This window comes from Meriones unguiculatus, chromosome 10, assembly GCF_030254825.1.
Source record: "Meriones unguiculatus strain TT.TT164.6M chromosome 10, Bangor_MerUng_6.1, whole genome shotgun sequence".
Taxonomy (NCBI): Eukaryota; Metazoa; Chordata; class Mammalia; order Rodentia; family Muridae; genus Meriones; species Meriones unguiculatus.
Window position 1 is genome coordinate 100851286 of NC_083358.1, and position 26097 is coordinate 100877382.

General features: G+C 44.4%; 1 protein-coding gene and 1 long non-coding RNA gene across 5 annotated transcripts in view; one reads left to right on the plus strand and one right to left on the minus strand.

Moving 5' to 3' along the window:
- LOC132656942 (uncharacterized) overlaps nt 1–19628 on the minus strand; it is a 58031-nt gene extending 38403 nt beyond the window's left edge. For both annotated transcript variants that reach the window (XR_009594774.1, XR_009594775.1), the window contains exon 1: nt 18235–19628. This is a non-coding gene — a long non-coding RNA (uncharacterized LOC132656942). The remainder of the gene's footprint in view (nt 1–18234) is intronic.
- Nucleotides 19629–19763: 135 nt separating this feature from the next.
- Nucleotides 19764–26097, plus strand: part of Lrig2 (leucine rich repeats and immunoglobulin like domains 2) — a 59462-nt gene continuing 53128 nt past the window's right edge. For 2 of the 3 annotated variants that reach the window (XM_021634206.2, XM_021634207.2), the window contains exon 1: nt 19766–20237. In XM_021634206.2, the coding sequence (XP_021489881.1) occupies nt 19999–20237 (239 nt within the window). In that variant the 5' untranslated portion in view covers nt 19766–19998. Of the gene's footprint in view, nt 20238–26097 lie in introns of all 3 variants that reach the window. The other variant, XM_060392943.1, reaches the window with a different exon arrangement.

Here is a 26097-nt window from a genome sequence, read left to right on the forward strand (position 1 = left end):
CTGTAATCCCAGCACTCTGAGAGGCAGAGGCAGGTGGAGCTCTGTGAGGCCAGCCTGGCCTAAAAAGTGAGTCCTGGACAGTCAAGGCTATACAGGGAAACCCTGTTTAAAAAAAAAAAAAAAAAAAAAAAAAGAGCAAATAAATAAATAAATAAGAATTTTAAAAAAGAACAAAACAAAATTGAGGAACAGGCAAGGACAATAACACTGGGCAGGGCCTCTGTCATCCATTTTGCTCTTCCAACATTTTTTTAGTGGTACCATTCCTGTTTCACAAGTGAAGAAAATAGGAATAGTAAGATTTCACATCAGAATTTAAACACAAGTTGGGATGACCTTTCCACATATATGCCGAGTCACTGTGTACGTGGGCTATCAGAAGAAATAAGACTTGGCTAATGTGGTCATGAATGAAACCGCACCTTAACATAAATTATTTAGGATCTTGGGTGTGTTTAACTTCGAGACACAGTACCATTGTGGCTATCTTCAAATATTTTTAAAGTTTCATGTGGAAAATGTAGGTCTTAAGGGCACAGTTAGGGCAAAATTGTTATCTGTTCCACGTAGGGAAAGGCTTTTGATCATCAGGAATATCTGAAGTGGAATGGGGGAGGGGGCTGAGGAGATGGTCAGCCAGTAACATGCTCCTTGGTACCCATCTAGAAAGCTGGGTGTTGTGGTGTATGCGTGTAATCCTGGTGGCAGGTGCTGGAGTCCTAATTTCTGGAGCTCCCTATCCAGCCGGTTGTCACTTCCCAGCTCTCAGAGAGCCATCCTGCCTTCAAATCCAAGGGGTGTGATAGGTTGGAGGGAAGGCCCAGTTGCTAAGAGCACCGGCCACCCTTCCAGAGGACTAGGATTCAGTCCTCAGCATCCATGGGGAGGCTCACAAACATCTGTCAACACCAGCTTCAGGAGATCTAATGACCTCTTCTGGCCATATGAAGCTCTTCTGCACACATATGATGCTCATGCTTACATTCAGGGGCCTACACATAGACATGAAATAAACAAATCCTAAAAAACAAAATCAAGGGACTGGAGAAATGGTTCAGAGGTTAAGAGCTCTTCTTCCAAAGATCCTGAGTTCAATTCCCAGCAATCACACGGTGGCTCACAACCATCTATCATGAGATCTGGTGCTCTCTTCTGGCATGCAGGCAGTACACTGTATAAATAATAAATAAATCTTTAAAAAAAAATCAACCAATCATCTAAAAACAACAAACAAATTGGGAATGGCAACACACATCTTTAATCTTAGCTCTTGGAAGGCAGAAGTAGGTGGATCTCTGTGTTTTTTGAGACCAGCCTGGTCTACAGTTGCAGGACAGTCAGGGCTCTCAAAAGGTATGGGGGGGGGAGAAGAAAACAAAGAATAAAACAACAACAACAAAAAAATCAAAATAAAAAAACACCAAGGTAGTCAGCTCCTAAAAATGACACCTAAACTTGACCTTTTACCCCCTTCACAAGACCACACACAGACACACACACAATAAAATAAATACATAAATAAAATAAATACAATGTAAAATGGGATGAATTGCCTAGAAAAAAAAATTGGTGTATCGGTGATATCTAAGCGTGCAACGAAAGCTATTCCTATATGTAAATATTTGGATAATTAGATGTTTAAGGTTTCATACAAATGTTAGCTACATACACACTACCCAGATGGCCTCCTCAGGTAGCCATGGTTGCTGCTGCTACTTTCACAGCTATTCTACTGGCTTATTCATGGATATGAAGACTTGGGCAAGAGTCTCAGCATAGTTTTCTCAGTCATAGACAAAAACCCGGAAAACACTTAAATGCGTATTCTGTAAAAGTCAGGGGGAGAAGCTCACACAATGTGCTATTTCATCTCTATAAAATTCTACCACTATGTAAATGGATCTCTACTAACAGAAAACAGATTGGTACATGACTACAGGTAGACAAAGGAGTGATAGATGGACTGTGGAGGAGCATAGGAAACTTTAGGAGTAAGGGAGGGGTAATGCATTTTTTTACTTGATTAGGGTTATGTTGTTGTACGCATTTATATATCAAAAACCCAGCAGAGTATACACTATAAAATGAAGAAATCAAAGAAAAAGAAAACACAGGCAATTACTTCTGAAGTTAGGACTGTAGAAGGGATGACAGAATTTCCCCTTTTGGTGCTGTTTAATACATATGTGTGTGTATATATATATATGTACATATATACATATATAATTATATATATACATATATAATTTGTTCTATTGTTTATTTGTGTGTGTGTGTGTGTATCCGTGCATGTACATGTGCACATGCATGTGGGTGCTTGAGGAGGCCAGAAGAGGGCGCTGTATACTCTGTAGCTATAGGTAGTTGCTAACCACCAGATGTGCGTGCTGAGACCTAAACCCTAAACTCAGGGCCTCTGCAAAAGCAGCAAGTGCTCTGAAATGTTTTACCATCTCTCCAGTCCCTATCTATCTATCTATCTATCTATCTATCTATCTATCTATCTGTCAACAGAGTTATGTTATGTTAGGGTTTCTATTGCTGTGAAGAGATATCATGATGGCAGCAATTCTTAAAAAGGAAAACATTTAACTGGGGTTGGTTTATAGTTCCCAGGTTTAGTCCGTAATCATCATGATGGGAAGCATGGTGGCCCACAGGCAGGTGCTGGAAAAGGACCTGAGATTTCAAAGCCTTCACCCATTGGTTTACTTCCTTCAACAAAGTCCTCCTACAGCAAGGCCACGCCTCCTAATAATGCCATTCTCTGTGAGCCTGTGGGTCCATTTTCTTTCAAACCACCACAATGGCCTTAACTTTCCATCTTCCTAGCTCAGCCTTCAAGCACTGGTGTTAACTAAACATAGGCTTAACATTTTTTATGACAAAATTAAAATATTAAAAGAAACTATAAACCTACTCACAAAGGCAACAACACAAAAAAGAGTTATCATTGTGCTTTGAGCTTAATCATTTATGGATTTGGAAAGACTTTCCAAGTGGGTTAAATGCAGAACAGAAAAGGCTGTTGTCGAGTGGAATGTTCAGAAGTGCCCTAATTACTGAGAACTGCAAAGACTGAGCTGCCAACTTCAAAGGTTCCTTTTTTTTCTCTTTCCCTGGGGTCAAAGTTTTTAGGACCTAGTAATAATCCCAGAATAGTTTTCTGTCTTTCTGGGATTAAAGTAGACGTCATTACATTAAGAAACCTGGTCACAGGGCTTGATTGATGGCTTAGAGGTTAAGAGCACTGGCTGCTTTTGCACAAGACCAGGGTCCAATTCTCACCACCCATATGGCAGCTCACAACCATCTGTAATTTCAGCTCCAGGGAATCTGATGCCTTCTTCTGTAGGTACCAGGCACACAAAGGGTGCACAGATAAGCATGCAGGAAAAACACCCATACACCTAAAAACGAAGAAGTAATTTTTTTTTTTTTTTTTTTAACTATAGTCATTGTTCACTTGGTTCTTTACAAAGATGCTTGGAATTCACACTCAGGCCTCTTGCTCGCGGGGTACGTGCTCTTCCTCATGGAGCCATTGCTTTGCCCAGTTCACAACCCCAAAAGATCAGGAATAGACTCTAGTGTAAATACATGAGTTTTTTTTTTTTTATTGTGTATGTATTCAAACACGGGTCACAAACCCCTGTGGAAACAGGAGAGGAATGCGGCCCCAAGGTCTAGAGGAGCAAGGTTTTTATAGGGCAAAACTGCAAGCAGGGACTTACATGCTTTGGCGTTACATGATTGGGTAAGGGAATTGACTTTTGAAGTGATTGATCCACTTTAGGCGCCAATTCCTTGCAATTCCCTTACTCAGTCATGTAGCCATCAAGACTACAAACAGTTCTGGCCTGGTCATATGGGCCGGTTTCCTAGCAACTGTATAATTAGTGGGCAGGGAAAGAATACATTAAGCTAGTTTCTTTTCCCAGGTGGCTGGACATAGCTCCAATTGCTGGCCTCTGTTTAGGCTTGTACTTTAAACTTTAAAACAATACCCACTGATTTTTAATCCTTTGGTCTCTTACCATCTCCTCTGAATTTTGTTATTATTTATTTATTCATCCATATATATGGAAATATATGTATATATCCATCTATGTGTGTGTATATATATGTATGTGTGTGTGTGTTTACAACTTTTGAGAGTCTGCTCTCTCTTTCCACAACATGAGTTCCAGTAATGGAACTCAAGTCCTAGGTTTGGTAGCAGACACCCTACCTGCTGAGCCATCTTACTGAATTGTAATCTGCATTTTTACAGATAAGGAAATCTAAGCTGGAGAGATGGCATAACTGTTAAGAGCACTGGCTGCTCTTCCAGAGGTCCTGAGTTCAATTCCCAGTACCCACAGAGTGGCTCACAACCATATGTAAAGGGGATCTGATTCCCTCTTCTGGTATACTGAGCACTCATGTAAAATAAGTAAATAAATCTTTATACAGTATTCTGTATTTGTACAGTATTCTGCTTGCATGTGTGCCTGCACACCAGAAGAGGGCACCAGATCTTATTATAGATGGTTATGAGCCATCATGTGGTTGCTGGGAGTTGAACTCAGGACCTTTGGAAGAATAGCCAGTGTTCTTAACCTCTGAGCTATCTTTCTAGCCCAAATTTAAAAAAAAAAAAAAAAAAAAAAAAAAAACTTTTAGAAAGAAAGAAAGAAAGAAAGAAAGAAAGAAAAAAGAGCAAAAGAAAAAAGGACAAAAGAAAGAAAGAACATTGTCAAGAGCAAAAGAGAAGTTAACTATTTTAACTTAGGTTACCGTACCGGCTGGTTTGTGTGTCATCTTGACACAGCAAGGACCCTCAGTTGAGGAAATGCTCCCATGGTGGGCGGTGCCACCCCTGGGCTGGCGGTCCTGGTTTCTAGAACAATGCAGACTGAGTGAGCCAGGGGAAGCAAGCCAGTAAGCAGCACCCCTCCATTGCCTCTGCATCAGCTCCTGCCTCCAGAATCCTGCCCAGTTTGAGTTCCTGTCCTGACTTCCTTCAGTGATGAACATTGCTTACGGAAGTGTAAGCCAAATAAGTCCTGGCCTCCCCAACTGACTTTTGGTCATGGAGTTTCATCACAGCAATAGACACCCAGACTAAGACAGTTGCTGAATTAGTAAGTGGTTAAGCAAGGATCTCTTTTCTCGTGTTGTCTTTTCTTTTTTTCAGTGCTTAGATCAAAGCCAAGCCCCTGCATATGCTGAGCAGACATTCTACCACTAAGCTACACCCCTTATTCTAGGGCTGAGCTATTAGAGTTCGTTCTTCCTGAAGCAGTTCACTTTAGCCATCACGAAGCAGCCCCGCAGTGTTCTGAAATGAAGAGAGAGCTTCTCCGGGTCTCGTCACATGGGAGGCACAGTGGTGGAGAAACACACTGGCCTATCACATGATAAGCACTGCAAAGGGACTAAGGAAGGCCCCTGGTCCCCCCCGGGAAATAAGTGTGGGATCTGGGCTGGACCTTGAAGCATAAATGAGATCTGATTCCTCAGGGTGGGAGTGGCAGACAAGGAACTGTGTGCCCAGCAGGCACAGGGGCATGAACTCTGAAAGCCCATCAGGGAAGGCAAATAGCAGTACAGTGAAGAAAGGCTAGAGCCTACAGTGGTCTCTGGGGATGGAGTTGGTTTAAGAGTCTTGGTTAGCCCTTCTGGATGTCCCTCCAAGTCGGCTTCCCCGGGACTGTGCGGGTCTCCAAATGAAGAGTGTAAGAGCCGGGAAAAGCCCGACTGTCGCGTTCCTCTCTCACCGGTTCTCCTGTGCCTACACGGCGAGTGGTGCAGCACCTGCTGTGGGAGGTCCTGTTTTGATTTTTATGAAAAACGTTGCTAGAGGATTCTCCTGTGCAAATATGTACTTTTACATTGCTTGAGAGCTCAGTTGCTGAGTCATAGGGCAGATAAATGTGTCCTTGTGTTAGGAGGAGAGAGAAAGAAACCTGAGCCTACATGTATCCTACTCCAAACTTCCCGAATGTAACTCCTGTTGAAACTGTGATATGTGATTTCATTTGTAATTTAACCTTGCCCAACCATGTTTAGTCACTGACACACCTCTGTATTTGTCAGGGCCTGCCAAGTCACCTTAAGGTGGGGCTTTATTTTTAAAGCACCTTTACTGTGCTTTATGTGCTATCTCTACATTTTATATGTACACGGTATTGTGAAGCATCATATTATGCTTAGAATATTATCTACTTGTATAAAATGGGGAGTGATCTAAATAGGTGTTAACAAATAAATTGTGCACTAAGAGTTTATACTGGTATATATATATATATATATATATCTGTTTTATACACCAATAAAAGTTGTACATATGATGGAGAGGACACTGAATCTGAGCGTGACTTCTTTCTTTTTTTTAAGAACTGAGGATTGAATCTAAGTCCTCCTGCAGGCTAGGCAAGTGCTCCTCTGTGGGTTGCATCTCTCCAGCCCTGGGCTTAATTTGGGACTAGCACTGTAAAATTCCCACCGTGTTTGTCCAGTCTTTCAGTCATCTGCAAATGAGGAAACAATGGCTGCTTTCTAACTGCAGGGCCCTCCGAGGATCAGATAAGCTCCCACATCTTTCTTTTCCAGCTAATGAGCTGTTGTAATTTTGCATGATGCAGTGGCAAGTCTCTGTATATTCCTGTCGATGAGCCCTATATTCCCCTCCCCTGTTTCTCATCTGTTCACACGCTTCTGGAACTCTGTGTGAAAGAACACCGGGCAGAGACTGAGCTGAATAAGAATCAGGGGAAAGGGCAAAGAGCAAAGGGCAGAGGGAAATGGAGACTTTTCTTTTCTCGTTTCTTCATTTCTTTTCTTTTTTGAGACAGGGTTTCTTCCGTGTAACCTTGGCTGACCTGGGTTCACTATGTAGACCAGGCTGGCTTCAAACTCACAGAGATCTGCCTGCCTCTGTCTCCCTGAGTGCTGGGAATACAGGCATGAGCCACTGTACCCGGCTTATAGGAGACTATTTTCCTGTAAAGTACAGAAAGTACTGTTGGCTAGTACACAGGTTTTGTGTGTGTGTGTGTGTGTGTGTGTGTGTGTGTGTGTGTATTGAGAATGAGACTCAGAGTTTCACACATGCTGAAGAAGTGTACTATACTGAACTGTATCCCTAGATCCACAAATGACAATTTATATACTCTGTGAGTGTAATGACAAAAAAGAAAAAAGAGAAGAAAATTGAGCTGCTACCTATGAAGTTGAAGATCAACATATTTATTTGGTATTAAACAATAAAAATACTTTCGTTTAGGAGGCTGGAGAGATGGCTCAGAGGTTAAGAGCACTGGCTGCTCTTCCAGAAGTCCTGAGTTCAATTCCCAGCAACCACATAGTGGCTCACAATCATCTCTAATGAGATCTGGTGCCCTCTTCTGGTGCGCAGGCACACATGCAGGCAGAATACTGTATACATAATAAATAAATAAATAAACAAACAAATAAATATAAACCTTAAAAATACCTTCATTTAAACTGATATTTGCATAGAAAAAGATACGAAAGACAATGGATGGTTATTATTACAGGTCATTCTAGACAAGTGTCTGGAATGGATGGCTTCAATGGCTTCACTTTTTTCTTTTCAGTTTTTTAAAACAGGGTTTCTCTGTGTAGCTTTGGCTGTCCTGAAGCTCACTCTGTAGGCCAGTCTGGCCTCGAACTCACAGAAATATGTCTGTCTCTGCCTCCCAAGGGCTGGGATTAAAGGCGTATGCCAGCACTGACCTCCTCCTTCTTTCTTTTTTGGAGACAAGGTAGCTCAGGTTGACCTTGACTCCCTGTTATGTAGCAGAGAATGACCTTGAACCTTTATTATTATTATTAGTTATTATTATCTCACATTTTACATCCTAACAGCAGTTTCCTCTCCCTCCACCTCTCTCAGTTCCTCCCTCCCCCACTTTGCCTCTCCCCTATACCCCCTAGTCCTTCATTTTCCTTCAGAAAAGAGCAGGCCTCCCAGGGATAGCAAACACACACGGCATGGCCAGTTACAGTAAGACTAGGCACAGACCCTCACTTCAGAGCTGGGCGAGGCAACCCAATGGAACGAAAAGGGTCCCAAGAGAAGACAAAAGAGCCAGAGGTAATCCCCACTCCTACTGTTAGGCATCTCACAAGAACACCAACCTACAAAATCATAACATACATGAAGAGTGCTCGGTTGGACCCACACAGGGTCCGCGCTTGTCGTTTTGGTCTCCGTGAGCCTCTATGAGCCCTGCTTGTTCTGTGGGCCACGATCTCCTGCTATCCTTGACATCTCTGGCTTGGCTTCTACAACCCTTCCTTCCGCTCTTCCTCGGATTCCCCGAGCTCCACCTACCGTCTGGCTATGGGTCTCTGCAACTGCTCCTGTCAGTTGCTCTGACGCCGATTGTGGACCTTGAACTTTTGATCCTCTTGTTTCCACCTCCTGAGTGCTAGGGTTTGTTTTTTTTTTTCCCTGATTCAGGGTTTCTCTGTCTAGTCCTGGCTGTCCCGGAACTTGCTCTGTGGACCAGGCGCTGCCTCCTGAGTACTGGGATTGAAGTCGTGCGCCATCACTGCCTGGGTTAGGACTGTTAAGGCTGAGCCATGCCGCCTGCTCCATTTATGCGGTTCTGGAGCTTGAAAGCCTGACAAGCGCTGCGCCAACTGAGCCGCTCCTCTATCCCCGAAGGCTTCATTTTTCACTTCTTATTTTCCTGTATGGTTTTAAAGTGCCTGCAATCATTTGTTACTGTTACTTTCAAAAGTGAAATATGGAGGGCTGGAGAATTGGCTCTGTGGTTAAGAGCACTTACTTGCTCTTGCAAAGAAGCTGGACTCAGTTCCCAGCACCCACAGGGCAGCTCATGACCACCTGTAGTTCCAGCGGATCCACACTGTCTTTTGTTCTTGGCAGGCACCGCACACTTGTGGTACATACATTTACATATGCTCAGGCACATATCCGTAAAATAATAAATAGGGAATAAGCAAAGAAACTTGTTTTTTTGTTCTGTGTAGCCATGGCTTCCCCAGACTCGATTCATAGACCAGGCTGGCCCCGAAATCACAGAGATACCCTTGCCTCTGTCTCCCAAATGCTGGAATTAAAGGCATGCACCACCACCCTGCTCAAACTCATTTTTTTTTTTTTTTTCCTGAGTTAAAATTTCTCTGTGAAGCCCTGGCTGTCCTGGATGCCCTTTGTAGGCCAGGCTGGCCTGGATCTGCCTCCCCAAGTGGTGGGATTACAGGTGTGCACCACCATGCCTGGCAACTCTCTCTCTCTCTCTCTCTCTCTCTCTCTCTCTCTCTTTCAAGTGAAATCTGCCCAGGTCAGGGAACAGTTAGATAGGCATGCAGGAGTCCTGCTTTCGTGTCCTTAACCCTTGGCTCCTCTCTGCAAGGCTGCTCATAGCCCCGGAGGATGTTGACCGGCTGCCCTGCTTTCCACGTGCTGTTCTGTAGCCCACAACAGCTGCCTAAGCAGCAGGTTCCCAGTGGCCGGTCAGCTGGAACTGCTTCTTGAGACAAACAGGAAGAACTCACAATACCCCACTAGCCTGACTGACAGGAAAGAAAGAGAGAGAGAGAGAAAAGAAACCTCAAAAATGCCGGGGAAAAGTCATGCTAGCAATACCCCAGCCTCTTCCTGGACCTGTCAGTAAGCTGGACCTGGGGTGCTCTGAGAGAGCCTTGTCTGTGTTTGTAACAGACTGCTCCCTGGTAACAGGTCTCTTGCTTGGTTTGGGTTCCAGCTAGGTCAGCTAGGTTCTGATGATCTTGATCGTCCGTATCAGCCTGGAGCTTTCTCTGGACAAACAGGAAGCCTCATCACTCCCTTATGGAAGAATTCTGTAGAAGCTCAGGACAAAGGTGGATTCCCGAAGAAAGGCGATGAAATAAGTCAAGAACTGCCACGGACCTGTAGACAGGGCTCCTCTCTGCTCAGACACTCCCTAACAGTGTGGCTTTCTCCTTCGAGTTTCTTCATCTTATAGGGTGGATAAAACATTTTTGTCTCTTGGGCTTGGAAGTGTGACATATAAAAACTTAGTGCTACCAGGTGAGGTCATGCTCGCCTTTGGTCCCAGACCTTGGGAGGCAGAGGCAGAAGGATGTCTGAGTTGAGGCCAGCCTGGTCTACATAGTGAGTTCCAAGATAGCCAGGACTACACAGAGAAACCCTGTCTTGAACACCACCATCCTCACCCCACCGCCCATGCTTCCCAAAAAGGCTTAGTGCTTTTGACATGGAGGTATGCTCAGTAAATGCTTGCCTCTGCCTCCCTGAGTGTTGGGATCACAGGTGTACACCACCATACCCAGCATTTTCTTGTCTTGTTGAGGCAGGGTTTCTCTTTGTAGCCCTAGCTGTCCTGGAACCCATTCTGTAGACGAGGTTGAACTTGAACTCAGAGATCCACTTGCTCTGTCCCCGGTGGGTATGAGCCACTGGTTCCATCCTGAAATCTCCTTCGTTCTGTGCCCTACAATCTTCCCAGCTTCCCAGCCCTCTCTTCAGTGTGCCAGCTTCTCTTTCTCTCCCTGCCCAGGCCTCTCATTAGTCCAATTAATGAATCATTGCTGTCATAGCAGGCCCCGGATCGGGGTCCCCTGGGGATAAGCATGGGGAAGTGAAATGGTTGGGGGAGCCACAGGGACATTCTTATTTCCGTAGAGAGTGGACTGGGGGAAGCAGGGTTGGCAGTAGATGAGCCTCCCAGGGCCCGGATCTCTGGGGACACCATCAGGATAATCATCGAGGACTTTATTATACAGTGAACGTCTGTCAGTTTGGCAGAACACTGGGGTCCACTCAGGAACAGCGAGGCTCTGGCCTAGAGCTAATAACCAGCCTCAGGTTTATGGCTTTTTTCCATGCTCTGGCCCTCGGCTTCCCCAGGGCATTCAGACACACATTCATGCAGTCATGCACACGTTTCCTCAGTGTTCTGTCTGCCAAAGGGTTTGTGGGTATGTTTCCAACCTGGAAAGCTGGTGAACAGGATGAAGCTTGGAGGGCCCAGGAATGCAGGAGGGCACCTGCTGGCTGCTGAGAATAAGCAGACTCCGATCCCCAGATTCCTTTAGCCATCGTCATATCCAGAAAGCTTGCTTCTCTCCCAACCTTGACAGAACAAGGAGCGGGTCAGGGGAGTGGCCCAGCAAGCTGAAAACGCACAAAAACTGGGGACTCCCTTCAGATGCACTCAGAGGCTCAAGCAGCCCAGGGTCTGGCTGACATGAAGGTACAGGATGGAGGTCAGCATCTTCAGTGTTCTTCCTACATCCTCAAAGCAGGAAACCACAATTCTGCATGAACTGAGTCAAACTATACGGTCAACTTGACAGCCTGTATGGTCTTTCTCACACACTCTCTCTCTTTCTTTTCTCTCTTTTTTTATTTGTTGTTGTCCTTTACAATTTATGCCAAGGATGAGGAGTGGATCAGAAGTCAGGGGACATGGCTTGGTGGAAAGCCAGTCTGGCTGTCTTCCCTCGGTTATACCACACTCTTCAGGTATGTGTTTGGGGGAAAAGGAGTTGGTATCATATGCACTGTGCTGACACCTGATTCCTACCTGCTACACTGTCAACACTCTTATTCACCACCTAGAATTATGAGCTTTTGGGCTGGCCCCAGCCCAAGAAGAATGAAGGAAGAATGACAGTGTTTTCTTCCATGTTTGGCCTCCTAGTTCTCTTCAGCCACAAACCACCTATGGTGTTTAAAATAGACTATTTCCAAATCTCAAAGTTCATTTTTGCCTTCTCTTTCTTTCTTTCTTTCTTTCTTTCTTTCTTTCTTTCTTTTTCTTTCTTTTCTTCCTTCCTTCTTTCTTTTTCTTCGTTCTTCCCTTTTCTCCTTTTTTATTTTATTTTTTCTTTTTAAAATTTAAATTATTATAATTTTTTATTTTTTTAAATAATTTTTAATTTTTTTATATTAATCACAGGTTATTTATTTTGTATCCTAGCCATATCCCTCTCCCTCATTTCCTCCCAGTCCTCATCTCCTCCCTGCCCCTTTCCAAGTCCACTGATAGGGGAGGTCTTCCTCCCCTTCCATCTGATCCTAGCTTATCAGGCATCTTCAGGACTGGCTGCAATGTCCTCCTCTGTGGCCTAGCAAGGCTGCTCCTCCCTCGGGGGGGGGGTCAAAGAGCCCGCCATTGAGTTCATGTCAGAAATAGTCCCTGTTCCCCTTACTAGGAAATCCATTTGGATACTGAGCTACATCCGAGCAAGGGTTCTAGGTTATATCCATACATGGTCCTTGGTTGGAGAAACAGTCTCATAAAAGACCTCTGTGCCCTGATATATTTGGTCCTTGTGGAGCTCCTGTACTCTCCAGGTCATACTAACTCCTTTTTAAAAAAGATGTATTTATTATTTATACACTCTTTTGCCTGCAGGTACACCTTCAAACCAAAAGAGGGCACCAGATCTCATATAGATGGTTATGAGCCACCATGTGGTTGCTGGCATTGAACTCAGACCTTTTTCTTAACCTCTGAGCCATCTCTCTAGCCCTCCCCTGCCCCCCTTTTTTCCTTCTTTAGGTTTTTTTTTTTTTTTCTGATACAGGATTTCTCTGTGTAGCCTTTGCTGTCTTGGAATGCTCTTACTTTGTAGAGGAGGCTGGCCTGGAACTTGGATCTGCCTGCCTCTGCCTCCTGGGAGCTGAGATTAAATGGATGTGCCATCTCACCTACCTTGTGTTTTTTTCCCCTTTTCTTTTCGCTTTTAGAAAAGACCTTTCAATTTAGCCCAGACTGGTCTACAAACTCCCAATTCTTCTGCCACAGTGCTGGGATTGTCAGGCTGTGCCACTCTGCCTTCTGCAAAATCTGGTCCCACTTCAACATTACCTAGGAACTTAGAAACACACACTGTCAAGCCACGATCTGGACGTAAAACTATGAGGTCAGCTTCACAGTCTGTATGATTTGTCTTTCTTTCTTTTTTTAAATTAAAATTTTTTTTCATTAATTTCAGTTTATTCACTTTGTATTTCAGCTGCAGCCCCCTTCCTCATGCCCTCCCAATCCCACTCTCCCTCCCTCATTTCCTCCCCTGCCCCTCTCCAAGTCCATTAATGGGGAGGTCCTCCTCCCCTTTCCTTTGACCCTAGCCTATCAGGTTTCATCAGGACTGGCTGCATCAGCTTCCTCTGTGGTCTGCGGTCTGATAAGACTGCTTATCCCATCAATGGGAGGTGATCAAAGAGCCAGCCACTGAGTTCATGTCAGAGACAGACCCTGTTCCCCTTACTAGGGTACCCACTTGGACACTGAACTGCCATGGGCTACATCTGTTCAGGGGTTCTAGGATATCTCCATGAATGGTCCTGGGTTGGAATATCAGTCTCAGAAAAGACCCCTGGGCCCAGATATTTTGGTTCTTTTGCTCTCCTTGTAGAGCTCCTGTCCCCTCCAGGTCTTTATATCTCTCCCTTCTTTCATAAGATTCCCTGTACTCTACCCAAATTTTGGCTATGAATCTCAGCATCTGCTTTGATACCCTGCTGGGTAGAGTCTTTCAGAGTCCCTCTCTGGTAGGCTCCTGTCCCGTTCCCTGTTTTCTCCCTCTTTTGTTGTCCATCCTGTTTGCCTATCTGAGTGTGGATTGATCATCTTACTCAGGGTCCTCTTTCTTGCCTAGCTTCCTTAGGTGTACAGATTTTAGTATGTTTGTCCTATATTATATGTTTAATATCCACTTATAAGTGAGTATATACCATGTGTGTCACTCAGGATGATCTTTTCTAGTTCCCACCATTTGCCTGCAAATTTTCTTCCTTTCTTCCTTCCTTTCTTTCTTTCTGAAACTTCCAGAACTAGAAGCCAACGCAAACCATTTCATAACTTGACTATCTCAGATGGTTGTTATCCAGATGAAAAGCTGACTAATACTCTTGGGGATATTTTTGCTTGATAACATCTGACTACATCAAAGTGAAAAATGGCTGGGTGTGGCAGCTCGTACCTGTAATCCCAGCATGCAAATGTCTGAGGCAAGTGGATTGCCATGAATTTACAGCCAGCCTAAGCCCACAGAATGAGTTCTGGACCATAGGTTGCAGAGTGAGACCATGTCTCAGATACAGATATAGTCTGGGCTACAGTGTGAGAGCAAGTTATTCACAGGTAGATAGATAGGCAGGCAGATAGATAATAGTCTGGCCTATAGTTTGAGACTGTAGGTAGGTAGGTAGATATAAAAAAATATTATTATTACCACCAGGGATGGTGGCACACACTTACAATGCCAGCACTTGAGAGATGGAGGGAAGATGATCAGGATTACATGATCACAACACAGTGATGTCGGGGCTGGCGAGGTGGCTTAGTGGTTCAGACCACTGGCTGCACCGGCCACTCCTGCAGATGACCCAGCTTCGGTTCTCAGGACCCACGTCCCAGTGGCTCACAGCCAGTGACTCCAGGCCCCGGGGATTGGTGCCCCCTTCTGTCCACGAATGTGGGGACATACAGACAAGCAGGCGCAAACACATACACATTTAAAAATAAATCTTAAAAAAAAAAAATACATCGAAGGACTCTTCATTGTCAAAATTATCAAAGTTTAGCAATGCCAAAATATGGACAATAGACAACAGGAACTCTTGTTTGCTTCTTTTTTTTGAGATATAGTCTCATGGGTAGCTCAGGAGACCGGGTTCACACTCACTCTGTATCTGAGAATGACCTTGAACTTTTGATCCATGTCCTCTGTACTGGAATTGTAGGTATAATGCAGCCACTCCAGGTTTTATGCTGTGTTGGGGATCAAACCCAGGACTTTCATATACCAGGCAAGTACTCTTCCAACTGAGCTCCATCCACAGCCCAACCAGCAGGAATGCTTGTAATCCATTATTCTAATCACACTTTTTCCTCTTAAAATTAAAATTTTATTTATTTATTTATCCGTCTATCTGAGGCACATTCTCTCTATGTAGCACAGGCTGTCCAGGAACTCCTTATGTAGATCAGGCTGACCTTGAACCAAAGATCCATCTGCCTCTGCCTCCTGAATGCTAAGATTAAAAGTGTGTGCCACCTTTGACATTAAAAATATTTTTTTATGGCTTTAAAAATATATACTAAACAGCCAGCCATGGTGGTGGTGGATACCTTAGCACTCTTTTTTTCTTTTCTCTTCTTCTCCTTTTTCTTCTTCTTCTTCTTTTTTGCAATTGTTTCTCTGTGTTTTGGCTGTCCTGGACTCACTTTGTAGACCAGACTGGACTGGAACTCACAGAGATCCGCCTGCCTCTGCCTTCCCAAGTGCTGGGCTTACAGGCGTGCACCACCACCGCCCAGTAACTTTAGCACTCTTGATAAGAGGCAGGAGGGTCTCTGTGAGTTCAGGGACAGCCTGGTCTACATAGTAAGCCCCAGGACAGCCAGGACTACATAGAACTTTTCTCAAAAAAACTCTTCCCAAACAAACAAACAAACAAACAAAACAAAATCACCACCAAAGGGGGAAAACAAAAACAAAAACCAGACCCAAAAACAAAACAGAGGAGGTTGGGAAATGTGTCCACCTACCGGAGGCTTATTATGGAAGAATGGGAGAGTAGCTCTCAGGGAAAGGAAGAAGTTTTTGTCACACCCTCTCTACCTACACACAAGGAAATTCTCAACATTTTCCTTCTGAAAGTTTTGTTTTTCTCATTTAGGTCTTTGTCAGGATGTTGTTTTTCTTATGGTGTGAGTAGAGTCTAATTTTGTTTTAGTTTTCTTTCTTTCTTTTACGACTAACAAGTAGTTCCAGTGTGTACAGGCATGCGTACACATACGTACCAGGGCCTCGTACATGCTCGCCACTGCTTGCCACTGAGCTACATCCCAAGCTCTCAGGGTGTGCAATGACTGCTCCGTAATGTGACCTTTGATACATTTCTTGTGCAGAGGACTTTAATTCTGTGCCCCATTCGGTTCTGTTTGACTATTCGCCTACCCGGGTACTTTTTCACTTTCTTACTAGCTGAGACCTTGTTATGAGTCTTGATTTCTGGAAGGGCAGGTCCTTTGGGTGTTTTTCCTTTTATAATACCAGTGACTGAACCTAAGGTCTTACATGTTCTAGGCACCTTACCTTAGCACTGAGTTCCATTCCCAGCCCATTTCTATTTTTTATTTTGAAATAGAATCTCACGAAGTTGCCTAGCTTGGCTTTAAGCTCACCCTGTAGTCCAAGTTGGCCTTGAACTTGTGATTCTCTTGTCTCAGACTGCTGAGTGTTGCTCAGGCTGGCCTGGAACACAGTGTCTAGCTGACACTGGCCTCCAACCTGCAACAATCCTACTGAGGCCTCCTGAGTACAGAGATTATAAGTGTGTACCACCAAGCCTAGTTTCTTCTCTTTTTCTTCTTAGCCAGGCTCTCCTGTAGCATTTCAAAGGCTGGCCTTGAATTTCTAATGCCCCTGCTTCTACCTCCCAAATGCTGGGATTATAGATATGTGCTATTATGCTCACTTAAAAAAATTTTTATTTACTTATTTTTTTTTTCTAAACAAGGTCTAATTATGTAGCCCTGGTTGGTCTGGAAATAGATATGAAAAAAACAGAACGTACATGGTGGAAAAAGAAAATCAATTCCTGTAAGTTGTCCTCAGATTTCCACATACTCTGGGTGTCCACACACATTAAATGTAATTTAAAAAAAAAGCTTTATTAGGTTCTTAGGCTGAAAGACTCATCTCTATAGAGATGTCAAGTTTTCTCAGATTGATTTGTAGATTTAGTGCAATCCTAATAAAAAACCCTCAATCTGTATGGCATTGCAAGGTGAAAATAACAGCAAAGATACAGCTGGGGTGAAAAATGTAAAAGAACTTGCTAGGCCAGCTATCAAGATCTATTTGAAGGCTACTGTAATTTAAAAATATAGTACTGCCCCAGGGAAAGTTAAGTTGACTTTTGATACTTATCGGATGTTTAATTAGATATTTGATTTATGACAGAACTTCAGAGCAGTGACGAAAGGACAGATTTTTCACTGAGTAAAGCTGAGCTGAACTGGAGTGTCACATTAAAGAAAACAAAACAAGTTGGATCCGTTTTCTTTTCCTTTTATTTTTGTGTGTGTGGGTTTTGTGACAGGGTTTCTCTGTGTAGCCTTGGCTGTCTTGGAACCAGGCTGGATTAGAACTCAGAGATTTGCCTGCTTCTGCCTCCTAAGTGCTGGGATTAAAAAGTTTGCCACCACCACTTTCTTTCTATGTACACTTGTCTGGCCTGGAGCTCACTATGTAGACTTGGCTGGCCACAAACTCTGTCTCCCTAGTGCTGGATCAAAGACATGGGATACATGGATCTTTTCTTAGTCATCTGCAGTAATCAATACAAGGGCTGGGGATACGGTAGATGAGACAAAGGCACTCGCTGCCCGAAGCTGGCGACCTGAGTTCAGTCCCTAAGACTGAGGGGAGAGACCCAGTCCACAAGGATGTCCTCTGACCTCTGTGCATGCACACACACCACCACATACCCGGTACACGCACATACGATAATCAGTGGTTGCAGAGGTGGCTTATCAGTTAAGAGTACTGGGTGCTCTTCCACAGGATCCAGATTCCATTCCCAGCACCACAGTGTCTTACAAATAAAGGGTTTGTGTCTTAGTCTGGGAGATCCCATACCTTCTTCTGGCCTTTGTGGGCACTGCATGTGCATGGTACACAGACATATGCAGGCAAGACATCTACATACATAAAAATAAATACGTTTTAAATTTAAATATATTCCAGACCAAAAATAGTATGCAAATCTATAAAGATTTTGGAAGAGAATTATCAGAGAATATTTTTTTTTCACTTTGGAGTAGAAATGAATAATTTAAGATGTAGAAAAAAGTTTTTAGCCATAAAATAAGGAATTTGACTATATTAAAATAAATTTGCCAGGCAGGATGGTGTAGGCCTGTAACCCAAGCCCTCAGGAGGCTGAAACTGAATGGCCTTGAGGTCAAGGCCACCTTGGACTACATAGTGAGAACCCTATGCTATGAAAGTATAAATGGAGCTGGGGGCTGGGTAGAGAGATGGCTGGGTAGTTAAGACCACTGGCTGCACTTGCAGAAACCCAGGTTTGATCTCCTGCACCCACATGGCAGCTCACAACTTTCTGACTCTATTCTCAGGGGATCCCATGCCCCCTTCTGGCCTCCCCAGGTACCGCACAATGTGGCACACAGGTACACACGCGGGTAAAACACTCATACATACCTGCTGGGAAAAAAATAGGGGCTACAGAAATAGCTTAGCTCTTGTTCCTCTTCTAGAAGTCCTTTGGAGGCCACAAGAGGGTATTGAGGTCTTTGGAGCTGGGTTTCAAACTGTCCAGTGTGCTGGGAACGAACCCTGGTCCTCTGAGCCATCTCTTCTGTCCCCAAAGTTTAAAATGTTGATGAAATCCACGATCTCTATTATTTTTCTGGCTTCGCATTTTGCTTCAAAAGAGTAGTTGCCGTTAATTTTCATGTCCATTCCTGGCATTACTGGGAGAAGAAGAGGCCGAAGGAGACAACCTTCTAAAAGTCCTGCGCAGTAAAGAAGCAATGAGGACGGCCAGGAAAGTAATTTCAACCCAAAGGCATGATATGGACGTGGGGTGTGTGCGTGCCTGTGCGTATGTATTGAAGGGTCACAGTGTGCATGTGAAGTAACTTGCAGGAGACAGTTTTCTCCTTCCACCCTGTGGGGTCTGGGGTTCCAACCCAGGTGGCTACGCTTGGTAGCAAGGCTATTATTGCTGAGCTATCTCAACCACCCCGTTTTTTAGTTTTCTTTCTTTTCCTGCTCCTTTTCTTCGATAGTTATGTAGATGAGGCTGAACTGGGACCTGTGCTCCTCCTGCCTCCGTCTCCTGAGGAGCTCTGGGATTGCAGGCGCGCTGGTCCACGTCCGGCTCGCCAACAGTCTTTGAAAAGTACAAACACACTACACATCAGCGAGCCATAACTAACGTTTCCAGTCTTACTTCGTGGGTAACACACGCTTGAGAAAGCACAAGCTAGCCAGACCATGCTGTTCCCGGCTTTTGCTTCAGGATAATCTCCTTCCTGCCAGCCTTCACTTGGGTGATTGCTCAAAACCCATGAACAGAAACCAGAAAACCCATATCCCCTCTCCCCCCAACCAGCCCTTTATCTATTTGCCCCACTTGTTTTTCTGAAGATGAACATCATTCTCTCACACCAAGAAAAGAATTTTCCTTAGGGACAGTTAATGAACGTCGGGCCACTTCCCGTAGAAGCTGGAAGTGTACAGATGATAAACAGGGCCTCAGCCACCGGGGGCTTGGAGCCCTTCACGGTGACAGCGTGCTGGGCTGCGGGAGCACCAGCTGCCGCCCTCTTTCAGGGCAGGCAGTCCACGCTGCAGAGGCCGCCCTAGTTGGGCTCCGGTGGCCCATGTGGTCCAAGTTAGGCTTGAATCCCGCACTCATCTGTGGCTGCGGCTTGGAAGGCAGCCCTTCCGGCGTCCCCTTCTCCTGGAGCCTTACAGAACAGGTCCATTTCCACCACTGCAGAAGACAAACCGCTGTGAGGACTTGGCTCTGTGAGGACAGTGCGCCCCTCAGCGGAGGAATAGGGGCGGAACTGCAGAGGAAGCACGGAAAAGGGGAAAGTGCCGCTTTAAGGCTCACCTTCTAGGGGGCGGGGCTATCTTAGGCCTCGCCCCCCCCCCCCCCCCCGGACTCCATTTCCGACGCAACCCGGTCCCGCGGCTCCGATTGGCTGGCTTTTGAGCGTGAGGACGTTGCGTCGCGGGGCGGGGCGGGCGAGCGGTGTCTGTCAGGGCTTGAGCTGTACGCCCCCGACCGCCGCCCCCCTCCCCCGCGGGTCGCGTCGTTGCCACCTCTCGCCCGGTCTGAGAGGGGACAGGTGACGGCCGGGGCTCCGGGTGGCGGCTCGGCCTCCCGGCCTCTCTCTCCAGCCGCCTCTCCGAGCCAGCCGCCTCCCTCGAGCGGGTCCCGGCCGGCGGAAGATGGCGGCCGCGCCCCGCGGCGCCTGGGAGCAGCGGCGCCCGGGCTGTGGGTCGGGACCCTTCTCCCGGCTGCTCGGCCTCGCGCAGGCGCTGCTGCTGCTGCTGCCCGCCGCCCGGGCGGGCCCGTGCCCCGCGCCCTGCGCCTGCCGCCTCCCTCTGCTGGACTGCAGCCGCAGGAAGCTGCCCGCGCCCAGCTGGAGGGCACTGTCGGGCCCGCTGCCCCCCGACGCCGCCAGCCTGTGAGTAGAGGGTCCGAGGGGCGCGGTCGCCAACCCATTCGGAAGGGGACTGACTGCCTTGGCGGAGATTGTCAACTTTTGGGTGTTAGGATCCCCGGGATTCGGGTGAAGATTGGGGTTAAAAAAAAAGATAAAAATCTGGGACCCCACGGGGTCTGTAATGTTCTGGGTTGGAGATGTCTAATGTTGGACTCACGGGTCCTGAGCACAGCGGAGGCCCTGGATGGCCGTGGGCCGGTTCCAAATGCGAAGCCCGCTTTGGGCTGCATCATTTTTGTGTTTCAGCTTGACTGGTCCTTGAACACGTGATGCAAACACGATATCTTCCAAAGACACAGGAGCTCTCTTTTGTCCCCAGTTCTGTAGACGCATTGTATGGTTCAGTTTGAATTCTTGACACGGTTGAAAACCTCGTCATATATAAGGAAGGTCATTGCTGACCCCTAATGTGTTTGTAAGCGCGGTTTTCTGTAGCACTCAATTTAAAGAAGGGAAAGATTTTTTTTTTCTAGGCAAAGAACCTTCACATCATATCTCTTTGTTTACGTATGAGAGTCCAATACAGTGGTTGAGTGGATTTGGGACTCTCTAGCTCTGACTTTAAATCCTGACAAACTTGTATTAGCTAGTGGCACTTGGAAAGCTTGTGGTCTGAGTCAGTAGGTATTAAACACAACAGTAGGTAATAAATACTGCAATTATGAGACTTCTTAGCCACCAACATACAGTTATATCTCTGCCACTAACTGAGTGACATGCTTATTAATTAACGCCTAGAATTAGCTCTGAAAAAGTGTTATCACTAGAAATACTTCGGGGTGTAATTAAAATAGGAAGACTGGTTGGGTTCTCACTGGAAATAGGATACAGATAGAACATGTGTATTGCAGAGGTTAGGTATATGTTTACAGTACATATTTATAGGATAGCATAAATAGGAAAAAAGTTAACCCATATATTCATTGGGAAAATTAGCAACTGCTATAGTTAACATAGAATTGGAATATAATAACACAGCTTCTGTCGTTTATGGTGGTAATAGCTATAGCTAATTCTGGTTTGACTCAGACATTAGTATTATCATGTAGCTAGTCTGAATTAAACTTAGCAGGTGTTTTTTTTTTTTTTCGAAGAAATTGTTGAGACTTGAGTATGATAATCTGAATCTGACATAGGTTTAAACACAGACTGACTTAATGTAATTGAAATAAGCATGGCCTACTTTTGAAGACCATTGAGGCTTCTGAGCATCTTGTTTAGCATGCATGAAACTCGAGGTTTGATCACTAGCACTGAAAAATAATAACTGCATTAGTTAGTATATAGTAGTTAGAAGTAGTGTTACCAAGGAAGCAGATTGCCAGAGGCTAACTGGCAGTTTAGGTTTTTTGTTTTTCCCTTTTGTGTTTTGAGAGGAGGCACTGACAGATAGCCAGGATGGCGTCTATCCTCCTGCCTCAGCTTAGTGAGTGCTGCACCACTATTCCTTGTTTGCACTCAGAAAATTTAAACGTCTGGTAATGAAAGTGACATTTTCGGTTTAAGTGAAATGCCCTAGAGAACAGTTCTCTAGATAGCTCAGTGGTTAAAGAGCACTGACTGTTCTTCTAGAAGACCCTGGTTCAATTCCCGGCAGCTACATGGCAGCTCATTACTGTCTGTAACTGCAAAATTCAACACTCCTGTTCAGATATACATTCAGGCAAAATACCAATTGACATTCTTCCATTAGAAAAACTCAAACACTGTTCAAGGATAAGATTGTATTAAGTTTAAACTGAAGCATTCTTCAGCATTTGCTCTTAGCTACATAATTGCCAGGTATACTTTGGTTTCTTTATGTCATCTTGAATTTTAAAACACATTCAGTGCTGTAAAGGAGCTCAGATGCCCAAACTTAAGATACTCATGAAAATGAATATGCACAAAATTTGTTAATCTTGTTTTCTTTTTTCAGTGCTGGGTATTGGATCTAGGTTTTTAAGCATGTTAGGCAACTGCTCTGTCATAGAACAACACCTCAAACTCAACTTTGTTTTGCTTTTAAGTTTATTAAGTATGGTCTTTATGCTTCTCTGTCTTAGAAATTCTCTGAAATATTTGGTTTTCCAAAATTGGATTCTCTGGGAACGGAGTTCTGTATTGTGTCATTTAATTACACACATGCACTTATATACAGATTGGAGGACCAGGCAAATTGTAACTTTTTTCTTTTTAAAAAATACCTTTGGGGCTGGAGAGATGGCTCAGTGGTTAAGAGTATTGTTTACTCTTCCAGAGGTCCTGAGTTCAATTCCCAGTAACCACATGGTGGTTCACAACCATCTATACTAGGATGTGATGCTCTCTTCTGGCATACAGGTTGTATATACCGATAGAGCACTCATATATCTAAAATTAAAGAAATACATATCTTCATTATCCCTGGTGGCAGTGGCGGCACCACATACCTTTGATCCCAGCACTCGGGAGGGGAAGTAGAGGTAGGCAGATCTCTGTGAGTTTGGGGCTAGCCTGGTTTACAGAGTTATTTCCAGGACAGCCAGAGCTACACAGTGAAACCCTTTCTTGAGAAAAAAAAAAACCAATTAAAAAATGACTGCATCTTATTTATTGTTTGTAGGTGTGAACAGGTGTGAAGGTCAGATGATAACTTGTGGAAGTTGGTTTTCTCCTTCTACCATATGGATCCCAGTGGATCAGACTTGTGCTTTTAATCTTGGTGGCAACTACTCTCACCCTCTGAACCATCTTGCAAGCCTGAAGGAATAGCCCAGACTGGCTTTGAACTTGTGGTCCTCCTGCCTCTGCTTCTGCCTCCTTAGCTTATCCTACCTATGTGCACCACCACAACTGGCTGAACTTTGTATTGTCTCCATAGTTCTCCATATAGTTGGTGTCATGGTTTGACTATGAAGTATCTTGTATAGGCTCATATGTTGAAAACTGGCATTGTTCCCAGCTCCTTTCTGTATCTGCCTGCTTCCTGGTTGTTGTTGTTGGTGATGGTGGTAGTGGTTGTGTGTGTGTGTGTGTGTGTGTGTTTTGTTTGAGACCGAGTCTCACTGTATAGCCCTGGCTGGCCTGTAACTCTCTGTGTAGACCAGACTAGCCTTGAACTCACAAAGGTTTGCCTGTCTCTGCCTCCCAAGTGCTGTATCACCATGCCTAGAGGAGAATTGTAAGGTTGGTTTAATTACATTATTTATTTATTGAGTGTATGGGGTGGGCAGGTACATCCTGTGGTACATATGTGGAGATCAGAGACACTATAGACATCCATTCTTTTCTGTCATGTGGTCTCAGGTATTGAATTCTGGTGTCAGGCTTGGCAAGCAAGCACTTTTACCTGCTGAGTCATCTTGCTGGTCCCTCATTCTGTCTTCGTTACAGTAACCACGACTTGTTTCCGTTTATTCCTTTGGAATAGTTGTGAACATTAGCTTCCATTGAATAACTCTAGGGAAGTCTTTCATCCAGTCTCTGTGATTTCACAGTTCCCACACCGTTCAGAAGCCCAAAGTCAAGGAAATCTTAATTGTGAGCCTCTTGTAAAATCAGAAAGCAGAGTTCCTACTTCTAATGTATAATGGAATAAGCATTATTCCTAAAGGGTAAATGGATGTATAACAGAAAAGATCAGACCAAAGAAAGACTGAAACTCAGCAGGGCAGACACCAGATTATGCAGCTCCCTGTCTGGTATTTGAAGCTGTGATGCTCCAGTAGGCTTGGGTAGCATCATTTTTTTTCCAGATCTGTTGCCTAGGGGATAAATGGTCTTTCCAATGAGCCTACATTTCTTGGTGTCTTTAATTTTCCTTGTTGAACTTAACACATTTCCGGCATCACTAGTATCTTAGGTTCTCCATTGCACCTTTGGTTTCCTCTTCACAGATACTTAGGATATCTTAGGATATCTACTTAGGATATCTCCTACTTAGGATATCAGTCTACTTAGGATATCTCCGCAGGGAATTTGATTGTGCTATAGTTTTCCTGGCCTGTCTTTCTGGAACCTTGGCTTAAGCCTCCAAGACCATTTTGGAGACACCAGCTTTCTGACCCTGATGGACCACAGCTCTGGGGGTTATTAACGTCTTGCTTAGGTGAAAGCATATTTCCCTGGAAGGTTATCTGTGTGTCTGTGTTCTTAGTTCAGGCATTTCCGTTTTCAAATGAATTTATACTTTTACAAGTTGGAGGCCTTGATAGATGGTCTTAAACTCAAGGCATCTTTCCTGTTGTCCCCATAGAAAGTGTGTGGTTTTTCCTTAATGGTGCCAGTCTCATAACAAATATATCTGATTTGTCCATAATACTCTCTTTTTTATTATTTTAAACAGGTTCATGTTCTTTTCCTGACTAAACTACTCATTTTCTACATCTTTTCCACTTTCTGATTTAAATTCTTGCCATAATCTTTACAAAGTAAGCATACTGAGCAGTAACCTTGCCACAGACTAAATGTATGCTGTCTTGAAATTTCTTCCATCAAACGTAGTTAATTATTTTAAAATTCACCCTCACTAAAAATTTTAAAACACAGGTAGAATGCCTTTGGCTTTTGTCAGAGTGTAGAGTGACTGGCCTCTAGTCTAATTCTCTAGAGAGCCCTTATTCTCTGAAGCTGCATGAGCATAGCCTCTACTGCTGATTCTTTTATTAGCACTTTGGTATCAGTGTGTTGCTCACTAACCTCTGCCTTTTAACAGTCTAGGACTTCTCTAACCCATAGCTCAAAATCCCACTTTCCTCTGGCAAAGCAGTTCTAAGGCCCACAGAACAAAGTCAGCATATTGCAACAACAGCCCTCCCTCTTAATATGGAATTTTTATGAGTTTCTTTTCTTTTCTTACCCCCCCCCCTTTTTTTTTTTTTTTTTAAAGCCAGTTTCTCTTTGTAGCTTTGGCTGTCCTGGAACTTACTCTGTAAGTCAGGCTGGCCTTGAACTCAAGAGATCCGCCTGCTTCTGCCCCCTGAGTTGTGGGATCAAAGGCAGTGCAGCACCACGACCAGTATTAGTTACTATTCTTGTTGCTATGACCAATTACCTGTCACTCATCAACTCAAGGGAGGAAGGATTTGTTTTGGCTCATGTTCTGAGAGATGCAGTCTATTGTGGAAAAGAAGACCCCATGGCAGAAGGACCATGCAGTAGCTTGCTCATAGCTAGGTGGATGAGGAAACAGGTTTTGTTGTTGTTGTTGTTTGAAACAAGGCTTTTCCACGTAGCCCATGCTGTCCTCAAACTCGTGAGTCTTCTACTTTTACCTCCTGAGTGCTGGGATCATTCTGGGAACCACCACATTGGATACTAAAAAAATACCACATTTTTTACTGCGTCATTACATTGATGCTTAAAAGTTTTGGACTGTGGAGCATTTTTCTGGTTAGGAATGCTCAACCTATATTTTGAAATCCTTCCTAGTTATACTAATATCCAGTGTTAGTGAAGAACCATTTAGCCAAAATATTTGTAGAGTGCTAGGGCCTGTGCCTGCTTGCAAGTCCTCTAAGCTCTGTCCCCAGCCCAAGTTGTCATTGCTTCTCAAATCCAATTAAGGAGATCCTTTATGGTTTGGAGGACCCACTTAATTACTTACAATCAGGGTCCCAAGTGTGTTTTATTTTTTATTAAAAATACTTTGTAGGGGGCTGGCGAGAAGGCTTAGCAGTTAACAGCACTGGCTGCTCTTGCCGAGGGTAGGGTTCAATTCCCAGCATTCAGGTGGCAGCCTATAACCCTCTGTAAGTCTAGACCTAGGGGATCTGGTGCCTTTTCTGTTTTGTTCTCAGGCATCAAGCATGCACATGATACTGGACACACATGCAGGCAAATCACCATACACATAAGATAG